Raw genomic sequence first — 18,892 nt, 5'->3', positions numbered from 1 at the left:
CTTTTTACCCCCAGAGCCCGTCTGCAGAGCCTGCGGTTGGTCTGCCGCCTTGTCATTTAGCTGTTCCAAGTCAGCGATCGGGAGGCAGCACAAACTGTGGCATTTGCTGAGCGTAAAAATTCAATTAATTCCAGAAGGCAGATTAAATATAAGTGAGTTTTAATAATTTGCTGTAAAGTCAGAGGATTACCGCGGGCACGAGGAGGGAAACCACACATGCGTGCGTGAGCAGGTTGGCACAATCATGGGGATGCCAGCCGGGGACGCTTCCTGGAGCCCCTGATTCCTCCCAGTGGGGCGTGCCGCTGCTGCCCAGCAGCCGCCTTCCGGAGGGTGGTGTCATGGGGTCTCCGGCTGGAATTCTAGAAGACGGCAGGCAAGGCTGGCACCCCTACCCCACGTGCCTTGTAGCCGGGCAGCAGGCAGCTGAGGAGACAGGTGGCGGTTCTCAGCTGGGGTCTCCTGCCAGAATCCTGAGGAGTGATGGTTGTGCCCAGCGTGGGCAGCCCTGGCCACGTGTGCCCTGCAGTCTGCAGTTCTGCCAGCAGCCCCAGTGCCCCCTAATCTCACCTTTCTTTGTCTGCTTCCAGGGTCCTCAGGGGCTGAAGGTTTCCAGTTCTGGGCATGGGCTGGTTTTGTTGTCTTAACTTTTAAGGAAGTACATTGAGAGCAAGAAAGGAGCTCAGAAGCCAAGGTTCTCAACACCTGGGTCCCCCCATCATACACATACGTATACACACACTGACACATCTCACATCAGGCGTGGGGAGCTTGCATGCACACACAGTCACACATGCACTCGTGCACATCCTTGTGTGCACACATGCATACAACCGCACGCAGTGCATGCACAAGCCACACAAGGCATCACACATGGTTACAACACATCCACACCCATGTGTGCACACAGTCACACACGCGTGCATGCACACATGCGCACAGTCCTGTTCCAGAAAGCCAGTAAGTTCATCACCTTCCTGAGTTCCCTCTAATTCAGAGGCATCTGGGAGACAGCGTGCTTTCCATGCCTGCCTTTTGTCTTTTCCCACCGCCAAAACACACACGCAGACCAGACCGAAAAAGGAGGACTAACCCCCTCCCCACCCCGTTCCTTGTCATGCCACCAGAGATGAGGCCTGACCCCAAAAAGGCAATTGGTGGTAGGTGCTGTCTGGAGCCAGCCTCCCTGGCCGCCCTGCCCCAGGGGAGGGAGCGGGAGAAAGGAGGCAGGCAGCTTTTATGTAAAGACAGTGATGGTCCAGTGAGTACAAAATGCTATTTCAAAGCCAGCGTTCATCACTACCACTTCCCACTGTGATCTCCATAGATTTCTTTGTCTCCTTCAATTGGCCCTAATTATGGAACTGGAGGCTGCCTGATCAGTTTCATTCTTGTCATGAAATCCTGAGGGCACGCATGGGGACGGGGACACAGGCTCACCAGCTGCACAGCCCACAGACTGGCCTTGGGTCTTTGTGTGCGTGCCTGCATTTGTGTGTGGCCCTGAGTATATGTGTGCATATGCGTGTGTGCGTGTGCTTAGAGACCTCTCTTCCCCTCTGCTGGTTCCCCCAAATGCCTGGCTGGTTCGTGGCCCCTCTTTTTGGGCAGGAGGGAGTTCCCAGTGGACCTCCCAGCTGAGAACTGGCTAGCCGGGATGTGCATATGGTAAGCAGGCTGGGATGCTGGCTGCCATCGAGATGAACACCTGCAAAGATGAAAGCCACAGCCAAGTGTGGCATACCCTGCCTTCCCTCCACGCTCCCTCTAATGCCCTAATTATGCCATGTTTGTTTCAGTAATTTACACTCTCCGGGTACTGATCCATCAATAATGAATGTATTACCTGTCTCTGGTAAGGTTTGGGAGATCCAGGATGCTGCTTTGAAAATGTCTGCAAAGCAGGAGGATCAGGGAGGCAGAATGGTTCCCCCGCCCCTGCACACTTTTTTCTCTCCGAACGCTCGTTCTTTCTCAGATGGCATCGTATTTGGCAAAAGCCGTCTGAGGCTGGTACTTGGTACAGCTTTTCCGTTCCCCTTCCGTTTTACGCCTTTTTAATATTTAAAGCCATCATTGGGCTGAGCGATAAAATTCTTTCAAATCAAAATTTATCCTCCAATCTCATGCTCTGGCTTCCCTCTGGCTGGAAAAGTTGGTGGGGGCAGCGCTGGCTGAGCTGGGGTGAAGGTGGGGCCGTCTGTTTGGATGAAGCGCGTGCCAGCGTGGAGGCTGCTGAGACCCCCGCCAGCTCCCTGCCTGCCCGATCCCCTCCCTCCCCCTGACTCCCATGCACCATCCATCCAGAACCCTCTTGGAAATATCTAGTGCTGTCCACATTTTCTGGGCTGACACCAGTGACAGACCCACCCAAGATAGGCTGGGGAACGTGTTCCAGGGCCGGATCCCGCCGTGTGGGGCTGGATCCTCCCTCCTCCCTTTTGCGGGAAAGAAAAGTTGCCGGGGAGTTTTTTTAAAAGGTGTGGGGGTAATGGCGTGATGAACAGTGAGTGGTTTGCCGGGAGGGATAGAGGTGGCGGCCTCCACCTGCTCTGGTCTCAGCGGCTGGCCAGGTGGACAGGACAATGAGATATGCCTGGCCTCCAGGTGCCAGCCTCCGTGGCTCTGTCTTTCAAGCCTGTGTGCCGCCGGCATCCTGGGGTGTCCAGAGGTCTCTACCCGTCAGTCCCCAAGGGTGTGTCTGGAATGCTCCTCGCTCTGCCCTGCTGCTGTGGCTCCTGAAATGGCCGTATCCATCCACCTGAGGCTTCCCTTCTCCCCCTCCCCTTTTTGGTAGCCCTCCTCCGTGGCCGCCCAAGTGGCATTTTCAGGATACCAGGGATGGAGCCCAGAGCTGGGGTAGGGGGACACATTCCAGGAGACACCAGCAGGGGCGCCTGGGACAGCAGGACCCTCTCCTGCGTGGCCGGGAGCTTCTCCAGACTCTTGCTTTGTCCCATTGTTGGTTTGGGGATGTTTCTCTCCCCAGCCGCATCTCTGTTGGTGGTGGGAGGAGGAGCGTCTTCTGCCCTTTCCCAGCCCACGTCTAGTACCCTCCTTCGTAATTGCTGTCTGGCATCCCGAATGGCCTTGGGCAAGTCACCTCTCCTCTCTGGGTCTCAGATGCCTCCTTTGTAAAGCTGGCGGCGAGGACACCAGCAGTGGTCTTTCCTGAGTGTTTCCAAGCCAGGCACTGAGCCAGGTTCCTGGGCTACACCTCTTCTTGCTCAGGGGTGGGACGTGGTGAGTAACACGGACCCAGAGCTGGCCTGCCTGGGTTCATTTCCTGGCTCTGCTGTTTACTAGCTGTGTGACCTTAGGCAAGTTACTTTACCTCTCTGTGCCTCTGTTCTCTTGCTTGTCAAATGGTGGTAATAGAAGAACCTACTTCACGGTGGGAGGTGGGGCTTTGCAAGGACTGCATGTAAAGTGCCTAGAACATCAGAATGCAGTTATTATCACTAATGAATTTTCTGTTACCTGTGAAGGAAGACAGTAATGATCCCCATTTTATAGATGAGGAGCCTGAGGCTGACCTAGGTGGCCACTGGTTTCAATTCAGATGTCCGAGAAAGGGCTGGTCAGCTGACCTAGGGCTGCCACAGCAAAGTACCACAACCAGCGTGGTTTAAAGGACAGAAATGTATTGTCAAAGAGCTCTGGGAGCCAGTAGTGTGAACTCAAGGTGGCTCTCAGCAGGGCTGGTCCTTCTGAGCCGTGGGGGGAGGATCTGAACCAGGCCTCTCTCCTGGGCTGTCTTCTGTCTGTCTCTTCACATTTTCTTCCCTCTACGTGCATCTGAGTCCAAATGTTCCCTTTTTATAGGGACACCCATCGTTGGATGGGGGGCCCACCCTACTCCAGCATGACCTCATCTCAGCTAATTAATTACATCTACAATGACTCTCTTCCCAAATGAGGTCATACTCTGAGGTCCTGGGGTTAGAGCTTCAACACAGGAATTTGGTGTTGGGGTGGGGGGGACACAGTTCAGCCCATAACTGAAGCCCAGCGTGGCCTCGGACTCAGGAATCCTTCTGGCTCTCGGTGTGAGCATACCCTGGCCTTGCTGGGGGTTGAGGACCTCACTGCCCCGCTGGGCTCTCTCTTCCCACTCCTCTCTCTCATCGTGCTTCCCTGTAGGTGCCCCACCAGCTGGTGTCAAGGTGTGGGTCCTAACGGGGCTCCCAGGATGGACTCCTTCCCTCTGGGAGCCCAGCCACCCCAGCTGTTGCTCTGCCAAGGTTGCATGCTCAGGAGTCATAGCTGCTCCTGGAAGGTGCTCACAGTCCCGCTGAGCTCTGTTGTCGTGCCCACGGTCCCGCTCTGTGGCCTTGCATACGGAGAGCATTCCCAGTGCACACACAGAACCCTGGGCACACAGCTGGGTGCAGAGAGGCTGCTTTCTCTGTGTTGCAAGGAACCTTCGAGCTTCTTTCTCCCCCCTTTCTCTGTGCACGAGTCATCCATGCCCCCAGGCCCCTCTGTAGCCCCCGAGACCCCCAGTCCCACATCACTCCTCCTGCCTGGTGGGAGCTCAATGTGGAATGCACAGTAGCTAGCTTTTTAATTTTAAGTAATTCCAGCAAGCAGCAAGGGAGAGATAAGTGCCCACGGCTGCCAGGGGTCTTGATGTAGCTGGATTTTATTGAGCTGCCTCAGTTCAGTGTGTGGGTTGGTTAAAGCCTGTCTTTCTTGTTGGGCTCACGTCATCCCTCCAAGGCATGGAATTGGGGGACACCTCCATTGCTCACAGCCTGGAGAAGACAGAAATAGGGATGCCCCTCGGTCCAGGCTGGCTGCTGGCTGCAGCCTGGATTCTCTAGTGGGATGATGAAACCCCCACCTCCGGGGGCATCTGGAGGGCCCGCCTGCGGAAAATGAAAAAAATAAATAAAAAAGAGCGGGCAGGAGAAATAAAGGGGGAAAACGGCGATGTAGAGCCCCAATTGCTAGCAGATGGTGCTGGTATTAGGAAAATGAAAATACATGCAGTAAATTTGCTATTTGCCAGTGTTAATTTCTTATCCCAAGGTAAAACCTTCCCCCTGGCCCTAGCCATGCCATCTGCATGTTCATAAAACACATTACAGCAGAATTGATCCAGCGGCAGCGCATGTGGGGCTCTGGGTGGTCGGGCTCCCAAGGGGGGAGGGCAGGAGATGAGGGCGCACCTGCTGGGGTCCTGGGGACGATGGTGTGCGTCCCACCTTCTGCCCAGGTATGTCCAGGGACACACCTGGGTGCAGCAGGGCTTCTAGAATCAGGCCCCTGGTAGGTTTTGCCCCATCACTGAGCACAGGCCCAGGGAAGGGTAGGGGAAGGCTCTCAAGACCCCAGGAAGGTCTCCCACGGGAAAACTGGCTCTTGCCCGAGTTGTCCTAGCAGGGCTATTGATCCCCATCACCCCATCCCCATTCCTTCCTCGATGCTTCCTTGGGCCCCCGACCCCAGACCTTCCCATATCAAGTAAAGAGTTACAGTTTTGCAGGATAGGCAGCCTTGGACCCTGCTTCAGCCTCTGGCCTTGCTGGACTGGTTGCAAAATTGTTCAATGTTATTCCTGTAGCTGTGCCCCTCCAAGCTGTCTCCTCTGGTCCTCCCGGCTCTCTGCAGAGGAGGCCGTGCCCCTTCCCTCTCCAGCCAACCCTCTGCAGTTGCCAGGAGGTCAGCTGGTGAGCCCATCCCTTTGGTGGTGGGTTCGTGTCCACTGTTGCAGGTCACTGGGGCCGCCCCTGCTCTGCAGCTGACTTCCTGCATCCCACTGAGTTCCCGGCAGGAGGGCAGAACCCGGCCGGCCCACTGGATGCACCCAGGGCAGCTACCATGGAGAAAGGACCCCCTTCTCCGCAGTTTTAGGATGTAGTGTTCCTTACTGGGCGGCAGGTCTCAGTCTCCCTACATTGAGGGTGGACTCTGAGCCTCTGGGACCCCTGGACTTGAGGGGACACTGCACACGCTCAGTGGATGACCAGTGCCCCCCCCCCCCCAGCATCCGGTGCTCTCCCTCCCTCTCACTGTGTGCCTTAGGGGGCCGGTGGCCCAGCCTGGGCTGCTCTGTGTGCTAATTACCAGTGTGGGAATGGCTTTATGGTCCTCCGGGGCCCTGAGCGAGCCCCCCACATCTGGTCAATTAATGCTGAATCTGTAATTCGGATGACATACAACCCCAGCCTGCTCTCCAAATGAGGCGATTAAAAGGCTCTTCTCCTCCTTCGCTGAAGAACAAGCAAAACCGGGACCTTCTTTATTTCGCGGGATTGATGGGCCCTGCCCGTGACCTTTGGTAGGACAAGAAGTATTATCAGGAATACTTCTGTATTTCCCGACTTTGCAGGCTGCATAAATCTCCTATCAACTCAGGCAGGCGGCGGAATCTGCCGCCGCTGCGTTATTAATACGGTGCACTTCCCCAGAGGAAGGCAGGCCTTTGTCAGGAGGGGCCCCGGGGTGGGGGCTTGGGCTGCAGGAGGGGAGGCAAATGCCCGCGCCCCTCCGCGGCCTCCCCCAGCCCACGCGCGCCCGGAGGGCACGGTCGTCCTGACCCCCCTGGCCCCCGTCGCCCCCTCCCCTGGTGCTCCCCCCTCCATGTGCCGCCAGCCTCCAGGCAAGAGCTAAAAGAGCTTTTTTTTTCCGCCCAGATTCCTCATCGGTTTGAGTGTGGTCAAGAGTGCCAAGGCGTGAGACCCAGGCACGCAGTCCATACCTGCTGGGGTGGCTTCTGGGTCAGGTAGGGCCCTATTTCCGAGTGGCAGGGGTGGGTGGGCTCACGTCCGCCCCGACTGTACTACAGACTCGCTGGAGAGGCTGAACTGGGCGCGGGTGGAGAGGGCGGCGGGCCTGTGATCCCGGGCAGCGGGTGGGCGGGGCCGGGGCAACAGCTGGGTAGGGCCGTGAGGGCGGGGCCGAGGGTGGGCGGGGCCTTGCACCTGGTGGGTGGGGCTCTGGGCGTTTCTGGAAGAACTCTTGGAGTTCCTAGTGTTTGAGTTGCCCCGGGGTCTGTGGAACGGGGTGGGTCGCTACTGTTTGTTTACCAGCTCTCCATGGAAATAACATTTAGGAAGCATCAAGTGTGAGGGTGTGAGTGCCAGTGTGGAAGGGGTGTGGGGGACAGAGCAGGGACCCAGCAGACCCCCAGCCGCCTCTTCCAGCTCAGGCCTGGCTTACACCCCGGCCCCGCCCACCGACTCTGTGGGCCTCAGCAGTTTGCATGCCTTCGGGAACCTCTGTTTTCCAGCCTGTGAAATGGAGACAATACTGTCTCCCAGGGATTCCGCACGTACTGCGTGGCTGGGCAGTGAGGGAGCTTAGGACCAGGTTCTTAGAGGACGGGACAGGCTCACAGAGCTGGACTGGCGCGGTGGCCCGCGGGCGAGTGCCCTTCTCGGGACAGTGAGGGCTTCTGCCAGCCCTCTGCGCTGGCATTGGAGGTTGGGGCCAAGGTCACAGCCTGTGTCATGAAGGCCACCTGAAGCCCAGCTGGAGCAGGGACCCCACCACCCTGCGCCTTCGGCCGAGCTGCGGGGAGGCCAGAACTTCCCAGTGTGTGCAGACACATTAGGTCACAGACCCCTGACGCTGCAGCTTGGTTAGGGTTATCCTGACAGTCTTTGAGCAGAAAGTCCGATGCTTTCATCAGATCCTCAGAGTGCAAAGTTCTTACTGGGCGGCACTTGCTAACGCAACCCCAACACGCGTCTGATCCGAGGGCCCTGGCTCAGTAAGGGAGGCACTGAGGATGGCTAGTTCAGAGAGGAGGCACCCCTCCCTCCGCCTCGGCTCCCCGGGTCTGCGTCTTGGTAGGGAATGGGCTTATTCACAAAGAACCATCCCTCCTCCCCACGGCCTTGCTGGGTGGGGGTCCTGGGGAGGTCGCCTGGACATCAGCTGCGGTTGGGGGCCAGCTGGTCAGCATGCAGACTTCACCGGGACTCCAGCTGCTCCTTTTCCACACCAGCACTTCAGTCCTTCTTAGGGGAGGCATTGCATTCACTCACTCCTTCCGTAAGTGAACAGCTGGGCGCTGCTCTAGATGCTGGCAATTCATCTGTGAACAAAACAGACGAAAATCCTGCCCACCCATACCTTACCATGGAGCAGTGCTTCAGTGCAAGATTTCACTGTGGTGGAATGTTCTAGATCTGCGATGTCCAAAATGGTAGCCACTGGCCACATGTGGCTGTTGAGGACTAGTTTGAGGAACTGAAGTTTTTGTTTGATTGAATTTTAAGTAATTTCTATTTTAGTTTGAGAGGCATTCTGGGCCAGTGGCCACCCCCCTAGAAGGTGCAGATCAGTGGGAGAAACACCCGTATTAGGAACTGATTTTCGATGTGGTTCTCCTTTTCTGACCCCCTTCCTGTGTCATGGGGACCTTCAAATGGGTCTGTGGGAGGAGGGTTTGCCCCTCACTACAGGAGTGGGAGGGGAGGAGCGTTTCTGGCAAGTAGCCCCCTCCTCTGCTTAATCACAGCAGATGCAAAAACGTCACTCCACCAGAACACAGCTCCTTAAGAAAGGGGACCTTTTTCTAGGTTGCTTTTTATGTGTAACTTCCAGCCCCAAACTTGGCATGTCAGGGTCTGCTCAAATATCTGTTGAATGAATGAATGAATGAATGAATGCATGCATGCATGACCACCCCAACTCTGCTATTTGCCGGCTGTGTGACCTTGGGCAACTTACTTACAGAGAGGGTTCTCTGTGCCTCAGTTGATGGAAATAACGCTAGCCCCACCTCTCAGGGTTGCTATGAGGCTTATGGGGTAAGACACCCAGAGCCTTTGAAGCAGGAGTTATCGTGGATGTTCTGCAAGTTTTTGCTTTGATTAGTAATAGAGGAAACTGATGGTGGTCCCTGGACATCCCCATGGGCACCCTGTCCCTCTCCAGGTCTCTCTTTCATCTGCTCAGCTGCCTCTGGGAGCCCTGGATCACATTTGGATGTTGGTGTGTATCGCAACAATTTTAGAGTAGCAGAGGGACGGAGGAGCCATCATCTGTGGTCCCTTTGTTTGGAAACTGAGCCTAAAGACAGGTGACCTGACTAGGGTCACACAGCTGCTTGGTCAGCCCCGGAGCTGGGACTGATCCTGGCTGTCCTGAGTCCTGGTCTGGAGGTCCTTGTTGGTGGTCGCCACCTCTCTGAACAGACCTGTCCTCACCAGGCAGCTGGCTGAGAGGCGCTCACTCGGAGTCAGCCCGTGGAGGGATGGGCTCAGGGATTGACAGAAACACCCTTTCTGTCCCCTCCAGCCAGCCCTGGCCACCTGAGGGCTCAGCACAGGTCCAAAGGCTGCCCTGGCCAGCCACATCCACACCAGCCCAATGGGCCACCTGGGCAGAGAGCCTTGCTAGGCCTCAGTTTCCTAATCTGTAAAATGGGGCCACTGGTGCTGTACCTCCAAGGTGGTGGTGAGGAGCAAACAAAATAATTCATAGCAACCTGCAAAGCCTAGGGCTGGTGCTCAAGAGAGCCTCGGGGAATGTCACCTCATCAGAGGGCCCAAGTCCCCTCCCCTCATCCCCCTGCCCTGAGACTCCCCGGCTGCCACTCACAGTCCTGGAGTGTGGCTGCCCGTGGGCTTGGTTCTTGGATCCTCAGCTTGACCTGTCCAGCCAGGCCTCAAGTCACCCTGGAGGTGCCTCCCCCCAGGCCTAGCAACACCCGGGTCTCTGCAGCTCCTGTCTCACTGGCTGCCCTGACTTCCCTGTCTCCCCAGGGCCTGATGTCATCCCAGGGGCAGCCTGGAGGCTTGACGGGAGAGGGGTGATTCCCACAGCCGAATCTCCTCCCCTCCATCCCCTTCCCTTCCATTCTCTTCTCTCCTTCCTGCTCCCCATCCTTCCTGACCACCTCTCAGCCCGGCCCCTTAGCCTCCCCCCCACCAGCCCCTCCACTCCCCCCTCCCTTGGGGGCTGCCCTGTGCCAGCTTCTGCCTGTGTGAATGTCTAATCTCCAATTTTATTCGCTGGGCTCCAGCCCATTTGCATAATCCACATAGTCACCCTGGTTTTAATTGCCCACAACTCTGCAGAAAGATCATGTGGTTAAGTGGTAAATCATAATTAGATAAATAATTGGTTTGGCCACAGCAAGCTGCTTTTGTTACACCTGCCATCTGCTGGACCCGTTTTTTCTTCTGGCCAGAACAATGCGGTTCTGATGACAGAGCATGCTGCTTCTCTCTTATGGGGAGCGGGGTGGGGGGGGGTGCGGGAGCCGGAGGAGGGGCCGGGTGGGAGGAGGGTTGAATGGAGGGGCTCAGAAGCAGAGCCTGGAAAATTGCCCGGTTGCTGGGGTCTGTGCCTGGCCTGCGTCTCTCTCTCCCTCCAAGCGGGCACACCACACAGTCGCCATTCATTACCGGCTTGGTTAATGCATTTGAGTGGCAAATTTGACTTCTTTGCAGAAAAGGGAGGGAGGAGATGAGCCTAGGGGAGGAGTGGACCAGCACAGGCTGCCCAAGGCCTGGCCTGCCTGCGGTTTGTTGAGAGGCCCTGACAGCTAGGGCAGGAGGCCCGCTGCTGAGGGCCTTGGCCCCATCCCAGGGGACTGGTAGGGGCAGGTGGGCAGAGGTTAGAACCTGCAGGTCTCCTTGCCCACTGCGGTCAGCTTCTCCATCTGCTCTTCCATGTCTCAGGCCCTATCTGTGAGCCCAGGAGTCTCCCCAGGAACTGGGGATCCTGGGCCGGCCAGGACTCCTGTGGGGGCCTTCTGCAGGGCCTCCTGTGGGAGCCTGCCTGCCTTCACACTTCTCTTGCACCCAGCCTCAGTCCCCTAGCCCACCGGGAACTGCTTCAAATGGTCCGTCCTTCACTCACTGGCTCATGCAGTCATTCAACAAACACACAGTGTGCTTCTTCCTGCGTGATGAGTGTAAGTTCGAGCCTTTGTCCCTTTGAGCCCGACCTCCCTGGGCAACTTGAACAAGCCCCGTGACCTCTCAGAGCCTGTTCTTCGTTTGTAGGGTGGGGATCATGATTGTCCCTGCCAGTGGGCTTGGGGGAGCATCAGAGGACATGACAGGGATAAAGTCCACCAAGCGACGCCTGCACTAAATAGATGCTCAGGACGTGTGGTCACTGGGGGATGTGGCCGCCCTGAGCTGTGCTGAGGGCCCTGATGGGAGAGGCCCCCAGTGCCATGAGCAGGACCCAGGGAAGACAGGGCTCGGGACAGGAAGCCCAGGTGGTGCACAGAGGAAAGGCGGGGGCCGCCTAGATCTGGATATCCCTGACTCCAGGGCATCTGTGCTTCTGCTTAGGACAGACCGGCCCCGGCCCCAACAGCACAGCCCCTTTCCCAGGCCTCACAGGCAGCCTGCTGGCCTTGTGTGTCTAGTCTTCTGGGGTTTGCGTCTCAGACATCCAGGATGCCTCCTTCCTCTGTGAGGGCTCCTCTTGTCCTTTTCAGCCTAACAAAAGGCAGCCTGAGAGCGCCAGCCCCTTTCCGGAGACCTAGTGAGGGAGAGAGGAGGTGGCCTCCCGGCCGAGGACCCCTGGGGGCAGATTGCTGGCTCACTGGCATCATGATCTTACTGACCAGGGAATACTTGTATCTTCCTGAAAACCCACTGAGGCCTGTGGGGAAAACTGGACACAGTCCATGTGGCTGGGACTTCTGAAAGCAAACGTCTTCTGTTTTTCCATCGGTCTGTCCATCCATTTACAATCCTTACACTTGGTCCAAAGGTGGGACTCTGCGTCCTCACTCAGTGCACATCACAGCTCCCAGGACGGATGCATTACCTCGTCTGACACGGTCACAGTGGCCCCCTGCCTGGTGAACCTTAGCTGCAGACCCCTGTCACTAACTAGAGAAATGAGGCCTTAGCACAGTTCCCTGGGGAGGAGTGTACTCAGACTCCAGTGATGACTCTAGACTCCAGCTTTCCAGGAGACCCTCTCGAAGGCAGCCGGGGGTCTGAACTCACTAAAGATATAAGCTTTGGATTCTCCCCAAATTAAATACTCTGCCTTGCTTTCTCAATGAGCCCACGTGTCCCTGTCAGGCCCAAATATCTCAACCTTTGGCTCAGAAAATGTGGTTGTTTTTATATTCTATGTCTCTGCCTCCCAATATGGTAACCACTGGCCACATGTAGCTATTAAAATTTAATTTTTAAAATTTAAGTTAGTTAAAAGTAAATGAAATGAAAGATTCAGTACCTTGGTCGCACTGGGCATGTTTCAAGGGCTCAGTGGCCACACGTGGCTAGGGACAACTGTATGGGACAGCTCAGATACAGAACACTTCCGCCGTCACAAAAAGTTCTGTTGGACAGTGCTGTTTTAAGTGTTTACTTATGCAGAGTCTTAAATAATTAAAAGATGGTCCGTCCTCAGCTGTTACTGGTCTCAGGTTAGATTTTCCTGGATTCTCCTGATAGAGGAGGGAGGACTGGGCTGGGAATCAGATTTGAATTTCCGTCTTGTCTGTGGTGCTGTGTGACTTGGATTTGATCACTTAACCTCTCTGGGCTGTAGAGATCAAATTTGGGGACCTTTGGGAGAGGCGGTGTCCTGTCTTTCAGAATCATAGAGAGGAAGGTGAGATGTGGGACAAAATAGATTTGTAGTGTTCCCCAGGCTAGAAGAAACCATACTTGTTAGTGACAGAAAACATAAAAATGGCTGTGGTTCCTTGGACCAGACCCTAGGCATTTTCAGGGCAAAACAGTGTGCAAGGAAAGATGTTTTCCTAGCTCTCTCTCTCTTTCTCCTCCTGGGCCTGTGTCCCATCTCCTGTTGCTTCACTATCTCATCTCTCAGAGGGGAGGCTGGACACAATGGCCCAGAAGTTTCTTTGTACCAGATGCCTGCTTTCTGGGTCTCTGGGGGCTGCCCTTGGGTTTGTCAGCACCAGGCCTGGGCTGGTCACTCCCAGGTGTCCCCGCCCTGCCTCTTGTCCCCTCTCCGTTGTAAATCATTGCCCTGACCACGAAGCTGCTGGCCCGACTGCCCCGTCACACCTGGCCACCGTGGGGAGGGGGTCAGTGTGCTCTGGGCCTCGGTCATCTCCAGCAGCAGGCATCAGCTCTCACAGAAGGACCCCTATCCCCAGCCAGACCTGGCTTTCTGAGCTCTGTGTCCTCACTCCAAACCAACTTTGATCTTTCAGGAATTGCCCGTGTAATTTACAAGGAGCTTAAGAAAGCCCTAGCGCTGCAAATAGCTGGACAGGGACTTCTGATCCCCCTCCCTGGACCCCCGCATGCTCAGCCTTCTCGCAGAATCCCTGCTAAGGCCGAGGTGTGTGCCTCCTGGGCGGCCAGGCAGGGAGGGGGCTCCTGGGCAGCCTGCATGCAGGGTGCTCAGGGCTAGGGCCGCTCCCCCACCTGCTGAGTGCCGGGAAGGGGAGGCTCGGCTGGTCAGAAGGGGCCTGGAGATTCCTTCTGCCCAAAGTTCTGTCCTGACAGGCTCGGTGGCACCAGCCCCAACCCCGTCCGCATGTGGGGTGCCCGATGAGACATGCCCAGAGGGGACCTGCCACCCACGGTCAAAGCCATGGGAATTCTGGGGGGAACTTTCGGCAGCGAGTGGCACCAGGAACCGCAGTGCCCGTGGGCCCCTCCCCACACCCTCCTTCCTCCTACTCCCCTAATTATTTTTCTTGGATGTTGTGAATTAAATCTTCCAGTAACCACAGGAGACATCTCTGGGTAAGGCCCTGCTCACATCTCCATGCGCCGATAGAAGTTGTTAAATGAATAATGTTGACTTGCGCTGGGGACCCAATTCTTTCTGAATATAATTCCCCTTTGAGTTCCGGGGAGCTTCCTGCAGAAACCATAAAAATAATAAACACGTCTCCATATCAGAGATTGGTAATGCTGCTTCGAAGCCTTTTGGGGGAGAGAGGCGGGGAAGAGATAAATTAAAATTAATTTTTAAAAGAGGATCACGCCACAAGTCAGATGATCTGTCAGCTGGGATAAAGGGGTGGTTCTCAAAGGGGCAGCCCCGGGGCACCCCCCCAGGAGAGGGAGCCCGGGTTGCCTGTTGAAAAGGCAAATTCCTGGGCTTCACCCCAACCCCACCCCCAAATTAGAATGTGGGCAACGGACATCACAGCTGGGGAGTGACACCTGCGGACCTGGTTGAGGACAGTGAAGTTTGGAGGTCATGGGTTAAGAGAAGGAGCAGAGGGGTGGCTTTGGAGAGCCAGCTTCCTGTCCAGGTTCTGCCCTGGCCAACTGTCACCACAGCTCTTGCGTTTCACCTCTCTGGCCTGCTCTCTGTCTGAAGCACGGCCAGAAGTGGGTGGAGGTGGCCGGAGGACTTGGAGAACCATGCCCTTCCCCCTCCTGGCTCCTCTTCCTCCTAAGATCCCAGCCAGACTGTAGGAGGGGTGAGCTTGTCACCCCAACCCATGGGCAGGGCTCCGAGATGCTCCCCCAGTCACAGAGGATGGCCGTCCTCCCTGCTGCGATAGGGGTCTGGCTCCGGCAGGCAGGGTCCCACCTCGGGAGCATCTGAGGCTGCGGCTGTGTGCCCCCGGCCCCCTGTGCCTCGGAGGCACAGTTGGGTAAGCATTTCCTCCCCCAGGAGAGATGCAGGGTCACCTCGAAACTACATGGCTTCCAGCAGAGCCTGCTCACAGATGGGGTCAGGCAGCGTGGGGACTTTCCCAAGGTCACGACGCAATTTGCCGGCTGAGCCAGGAATAGAACTCCTGAGCTGGCCTGTGCTCACCCTGGGCTCAAATTGCTAGCCAGGCAGGTCTGCACGGGGAGCTGGGCGCCTGGGGAGGGAATGGAGTCCTAGATGTGGGCCAAGGGGAGGGGCTGGGAGCTGTCACCCTGAGTCGACAGGAGGGCCAGGCTGAGAGCTTTCTCCAGTGTCCCTGTCATCCCTGGGAGAGGAGACTGAACTCTAGGTGAGAGGCTGGTGCTGGGTGGGGCTGGCTGAGTTTGAAGCTGGGAAAGCTCTGGTGGTGTGCCTCTCTGCGTGCTTCTTTTAAGGTCGTCTGGGAGCCTTAAAAACGACAACAACAGAACCCCCGCGTTTGCTGCCCTGGCGCCTCTGTGCAGAATACTGTACTTTTGGGGGAGGGATGGGCAGCCTTGCAGATGTAGGCTTCTGTAAGGGCTGTTAGGAAACACCCGTCCTCGTCTACTCTGGACAGGCGCTGAGCATTCTAGGAAGAGAGGACGTACATTCTGGGAGGTTCCTGGGTCCTGAGTTTATTTTGGGGCAAGAGGGATTCGTGCAGCATTTGTTGCTGATGAGGGCTTGCGTCCTCCCAGGGGCTTCTTAAATTCATTTAGATGAATTCAGCGAACAGTTATTTAAGGGCTTGTGAGGGTCCAGAAATAAGGAAGGCTGTTTTCTCTCCACCATTGGCTCAGCCTGGTCAGCACAGGACAGAAAGGAAAGAATTCCAGTGTGTCTAGACTCTTCTAGAAAGGCCTGTGTGTGGGAGGGTGGAGACGTGGGCTGGCACCTGGATTTGTAAGTTGTGGCAGGAGAGGTGGGCACGTGAGGTCCTGAGAGGCGAAGGTGTAGACATCCAGTGGGAGAGGAGCCCGAGGAGGTGAGGTCACAGGGCAGCCCAGGAGGGGACCCTGGAAGAGGGGGTCTAGCCTTTGGTGTCTGTCAGGAGAGCACTTGTCCCGAAGCCCCTGACCTGGCCGTGGGGGCCGAGGCTGGGTGAGGGCCAGTCCTCTGCCCACATCCAACTTGTCCAATTGGCCAGCGATAAAGGCAACTGGGATTTCATTGTCTGAGTGATGGTTTAGGACTTTAATGGCAGGCAGTGGATAATGAATCCAGAAATGATCAGGAGCTCTGCCATCTGGAAAGGATGGGGGTGGTGCGGGGAGAATGCAGGGGGAGGGGAGAGGAGGGTGCAGTTCTAGAGTGGAAGCTGGGTTCAAACCCCAGCCTTAGCCTCCTGCTCCAAGAAGCCAAAGGCCTGGCACATAGTAGGCACTCAGCAAATCTCAGCTCCCAGAGCCCTGCTGGCTACCTGGCGGGGGGGGGGGGGGAGCGGGAGCAGCCTGCCGGTGCAGGCGTGGGCGCAAACCCACGGGCCCCACGGGTACGCTTCAGCATGGCTTTTTGATACATAAAGAACTCTGAAGGCTTTTAAATGTGCAAGGAGAATCGGGGAATGTGGGCCCCCACATAAGTTTCTGGGGGTCCTTTCAAGTTGGTGCTGTTGGGGACCCCAGGGGCCTGGCTGGCCCGGAGCCCTGTCCAGCCCCGCCTGGCCCGGGGCCTGGGGTGACTCGCCGCCCCAGGGCTCTCCTGGGCCGGAGGCCTGTCTGTGTGGCCACTTGGGTGGGGGTCCTGGCGCCCTGTCCTCTGAGCTGACTGATAGACCGAGAAGAAAGGAAAACCCCTCACCGGGCTGGAGGACAGCGGGTTAATTTTTACAGAGGAGGGTTGTTCCTGAGAAGCTGAAGAGGGAACCACCCGGATTTCTGCATCTGCTGGGTGTCCGGGCTCAGAAGGCGGAAGTGTGCCTGCCCCCTGGGCACATGGGGCAGGGAGCTCCCTGGGCGTTCCGGCTTTCGACCCCCAATGGGCCACGCTGGCCTCAGGTCAGGGGTCCAGGATTGGGGTCTCTCCTGCCACTGGTGATCTCTGGGGGCCTAGCCTCCCCATGCCACCCCACCCTCCACTCCCTCCTTGTCCCCTAGGCCTGCCCAGGTCACAGCTGGCTGCTTTCCAGCCCGGTGGCCAGGTGGCGGGAGCCAGCTGCAGTGCTGCTCCAGGACAGGTGTGTGCCTTTCAGTGTCCTGACCCCCAGCTGCTCAGAGCTCACGGGGCACGGCCTGCCCGCCCCCGAGGCTGGAGAACTGTTGATGGGGGTGAAAAACGCAGTTGGGGGAGGACAGTGCCAACCCCCACCTCGAGGGCTCAGAGGTCCCGTCTGCAGGGACAGCACTGAGTGTGTTCCACGTTTGTGTGAGTGGTGGGGCTGAGCATGGAAAACGCCCTGGAAGCAGAGAATGCTCGAACCTGACGAGTTTCTCTCGAAATACCCAAGGCGAACAGCATGAAAGGGAACTCCCAGGGGATGCTGGGGTTCTCTGGAAACTTGTGCCCTGCCCTGCGTCTCCCAGGACCAACCTAGGGGGCCTTCAGATTGGATCTTTTTTTTTTTTTAAATTGAGGTAAAATTCACACAACGTGAAATTAACCATTTTAAAGCGAACAATTCAGTGGCGTTTAATACCTTCATGAAGTTGTGCAACCAGCACCTCTATCTCGGCCCAAGACAGTTTTTCACCCCAACAGGAACCCTGTACCCATTAGCGGTCCCTGCCCCGCCCCTCTGTCCCTGGCCACCACTGATCTATTGTCCTTATGGATGTATCTTCTGGATGGACCTTCCCGTGGATGGAATCACACACTAAGTGGTCTTTTGTATCTGGCTTCTTTCCCTTAGAATGCTGTTTTCAAGGTTCATCCGTGCTGTAACACACTCAGTATTTGCTTCCTTTTCGTGGTTGAATAATATTCCACTGGGTGGACAGACTACATACAGGTTTTTAAAATCCACTGTCAGTTGATAGACAGTTAGGTTGCTTCCATTTTCTGGCTGCGCTGAACATACTGCCAAAAGCATCCATGTCCAAGCTTTTGTGTGGACATACGTTTTCAAGTCTCACTGTATTAATCCACGCTGGAGCATGTATCAGGACTTCACTCCTTTTTATGGCTGAATAATAATCCTTGGCAGAGATGGATGACACCGTTGTTTATCTAGTCATCCGTGGAAGGACACTGGGGTGGCTGGATGATTTTCAAAAAAAATTTTTTTATTGAATTGTAGTTGATGTACAATCTTTCTTTCTCTCTTTCTTCCTTCCTTCTTTCCTTCCTTCCTTCCTTTCTTGAGGTACAGCACACTGAACCCAGGACCTCGTGCGTGCTAAGCATGCACTCTACCACTGAGCTAAACCCTCCCTTCCCAGGTCATTTTTAAGACACATCTCTGAGAAGGAAGTCCTAACTGCATACTGTCAACATTTTAAAAAAATGACAAACCCAAGAAATTTGGTGGCTCTCTCTTGCTCTCCTCCTGTCCATCCGGCTACCCACACCCTGCAGGTGACCGACCAGTAGTACTGACCCCGAAGCCAGCATGGGGCTGTGCCCGGGGAAGGGCTGGCGTGATTCTCGGAGGGTCTGTGATGCCCTAAGGCCTCTAGCCAGACCCATGCTGCCCTGGCCCACGCCTCAGTCCCCCTCCCCCAAAATCGTGCCGGCGTGGCCTCCCTGCCTGCCCACCTGCTTCCTTGTAAAACTGTTTTATTTGCTGCCTCCTTGCCATCCATTTCCTTCTCACACCAAATGTAAGTAGTTCTCTTGAGCTCCAGCTGTGTTCCAGGCACTGTGCAAGGCTCTTTCCGGTTTAGTGTCATGTTTCGTCCTCACTTTAAAGCTTGGGAAGGGACTGTGTTGCTTGCATGTCAACAGCTGGCAGAACTGGGGCCCAGTGAGCGAGGAGGCCATTTGCTCCGCCAGGCCGCAGCCCCTCAGGCTTAGCCCAGGGGTCTTTCCTCGGGCCCGCTCCCCGCCCCACTCCCATCCCTCCCGAAGGCCAGTGGGCTCTCTCAGAAACCGTGTTTTCAATTGGCTTTGTGGCTGATTCTGGAATGAGGTTGACACAAAGATGACCGGGCAGTCGTGTTTAGGAAGCGACGGTGAAAAAGTCAGCTGAGGCTGTGGGAGCTCAGCGGCTGGAGAAGGTGGGTGGGTGGGGGGAAGGCAGTTTCACCACAGCTGCCCGAGGCCTTGAACGCCAAGCCAGGAACTCAGCTGGCACTGCTGGGACTGGAAATACTTTCCTGCTGGGAACAGAAGTTGTGAGGACAGGCTGCTCCGGAACAGAGGGGATGTTTCTGGTTGGTTTTTGCTTACTTGACATTATTGA

General features: G+C 56.2%; 2 protein-coding genes across 2 annotated transcripts in view; both read left to right on the top strand.

Annotated features, from left to right (window-relative positions):
- GSE1 (Gse1 coiled-coil protein) overlaps nt 1-18,892 on the top strand; it is a 104,504-nt gene that overhangs the window by 26,694 nt on the left and 58,918 nt on the right. The gene's annotated exons all lie outside the window — the stretch shown is intronic.
- Nucleotides 1-18,892, top strand: part of LOC141574342 (uncharacterized) — a 357,001-nt gene that overhangs the window by 314,488 nt on the left and 23,621 nt on the right. Inside the window, exon 3 of the mRNA XM_074349308.1 lies at nt 6,642-6,730. Within this exon, the coding sequence (XP_074205409.1) occupies nt 6,642-6,658 (17 nt within the window). The 3' untranslated portion in view covers nt 6,659-6,730. The remainder of the gene's footprint in view (nt 1-6,641; nt 6,731-18,892) is intronic.

The sequence above is a fragment of the Camelus bactrianus genome, chromosome 21 (assembly GCF_048773025.1).
Source record: "Camelus bactrianus isolate YW-2024 breed Bactrian camel chromosome 21, ASM4877302v1, whole genome shotgun sequence".
Taxonomy (NCBI): domain Eukaryota; kingdom Metazoa; phylum Chordata; class Mammalia; order Artiodactyla; family Camelidae; genus Camelus; species Camelus bactrianus.
Note: the sequence above shows the minus strand (reverse complement) of the source record. Positions and strands in the feature narration are given on the sequence as shown.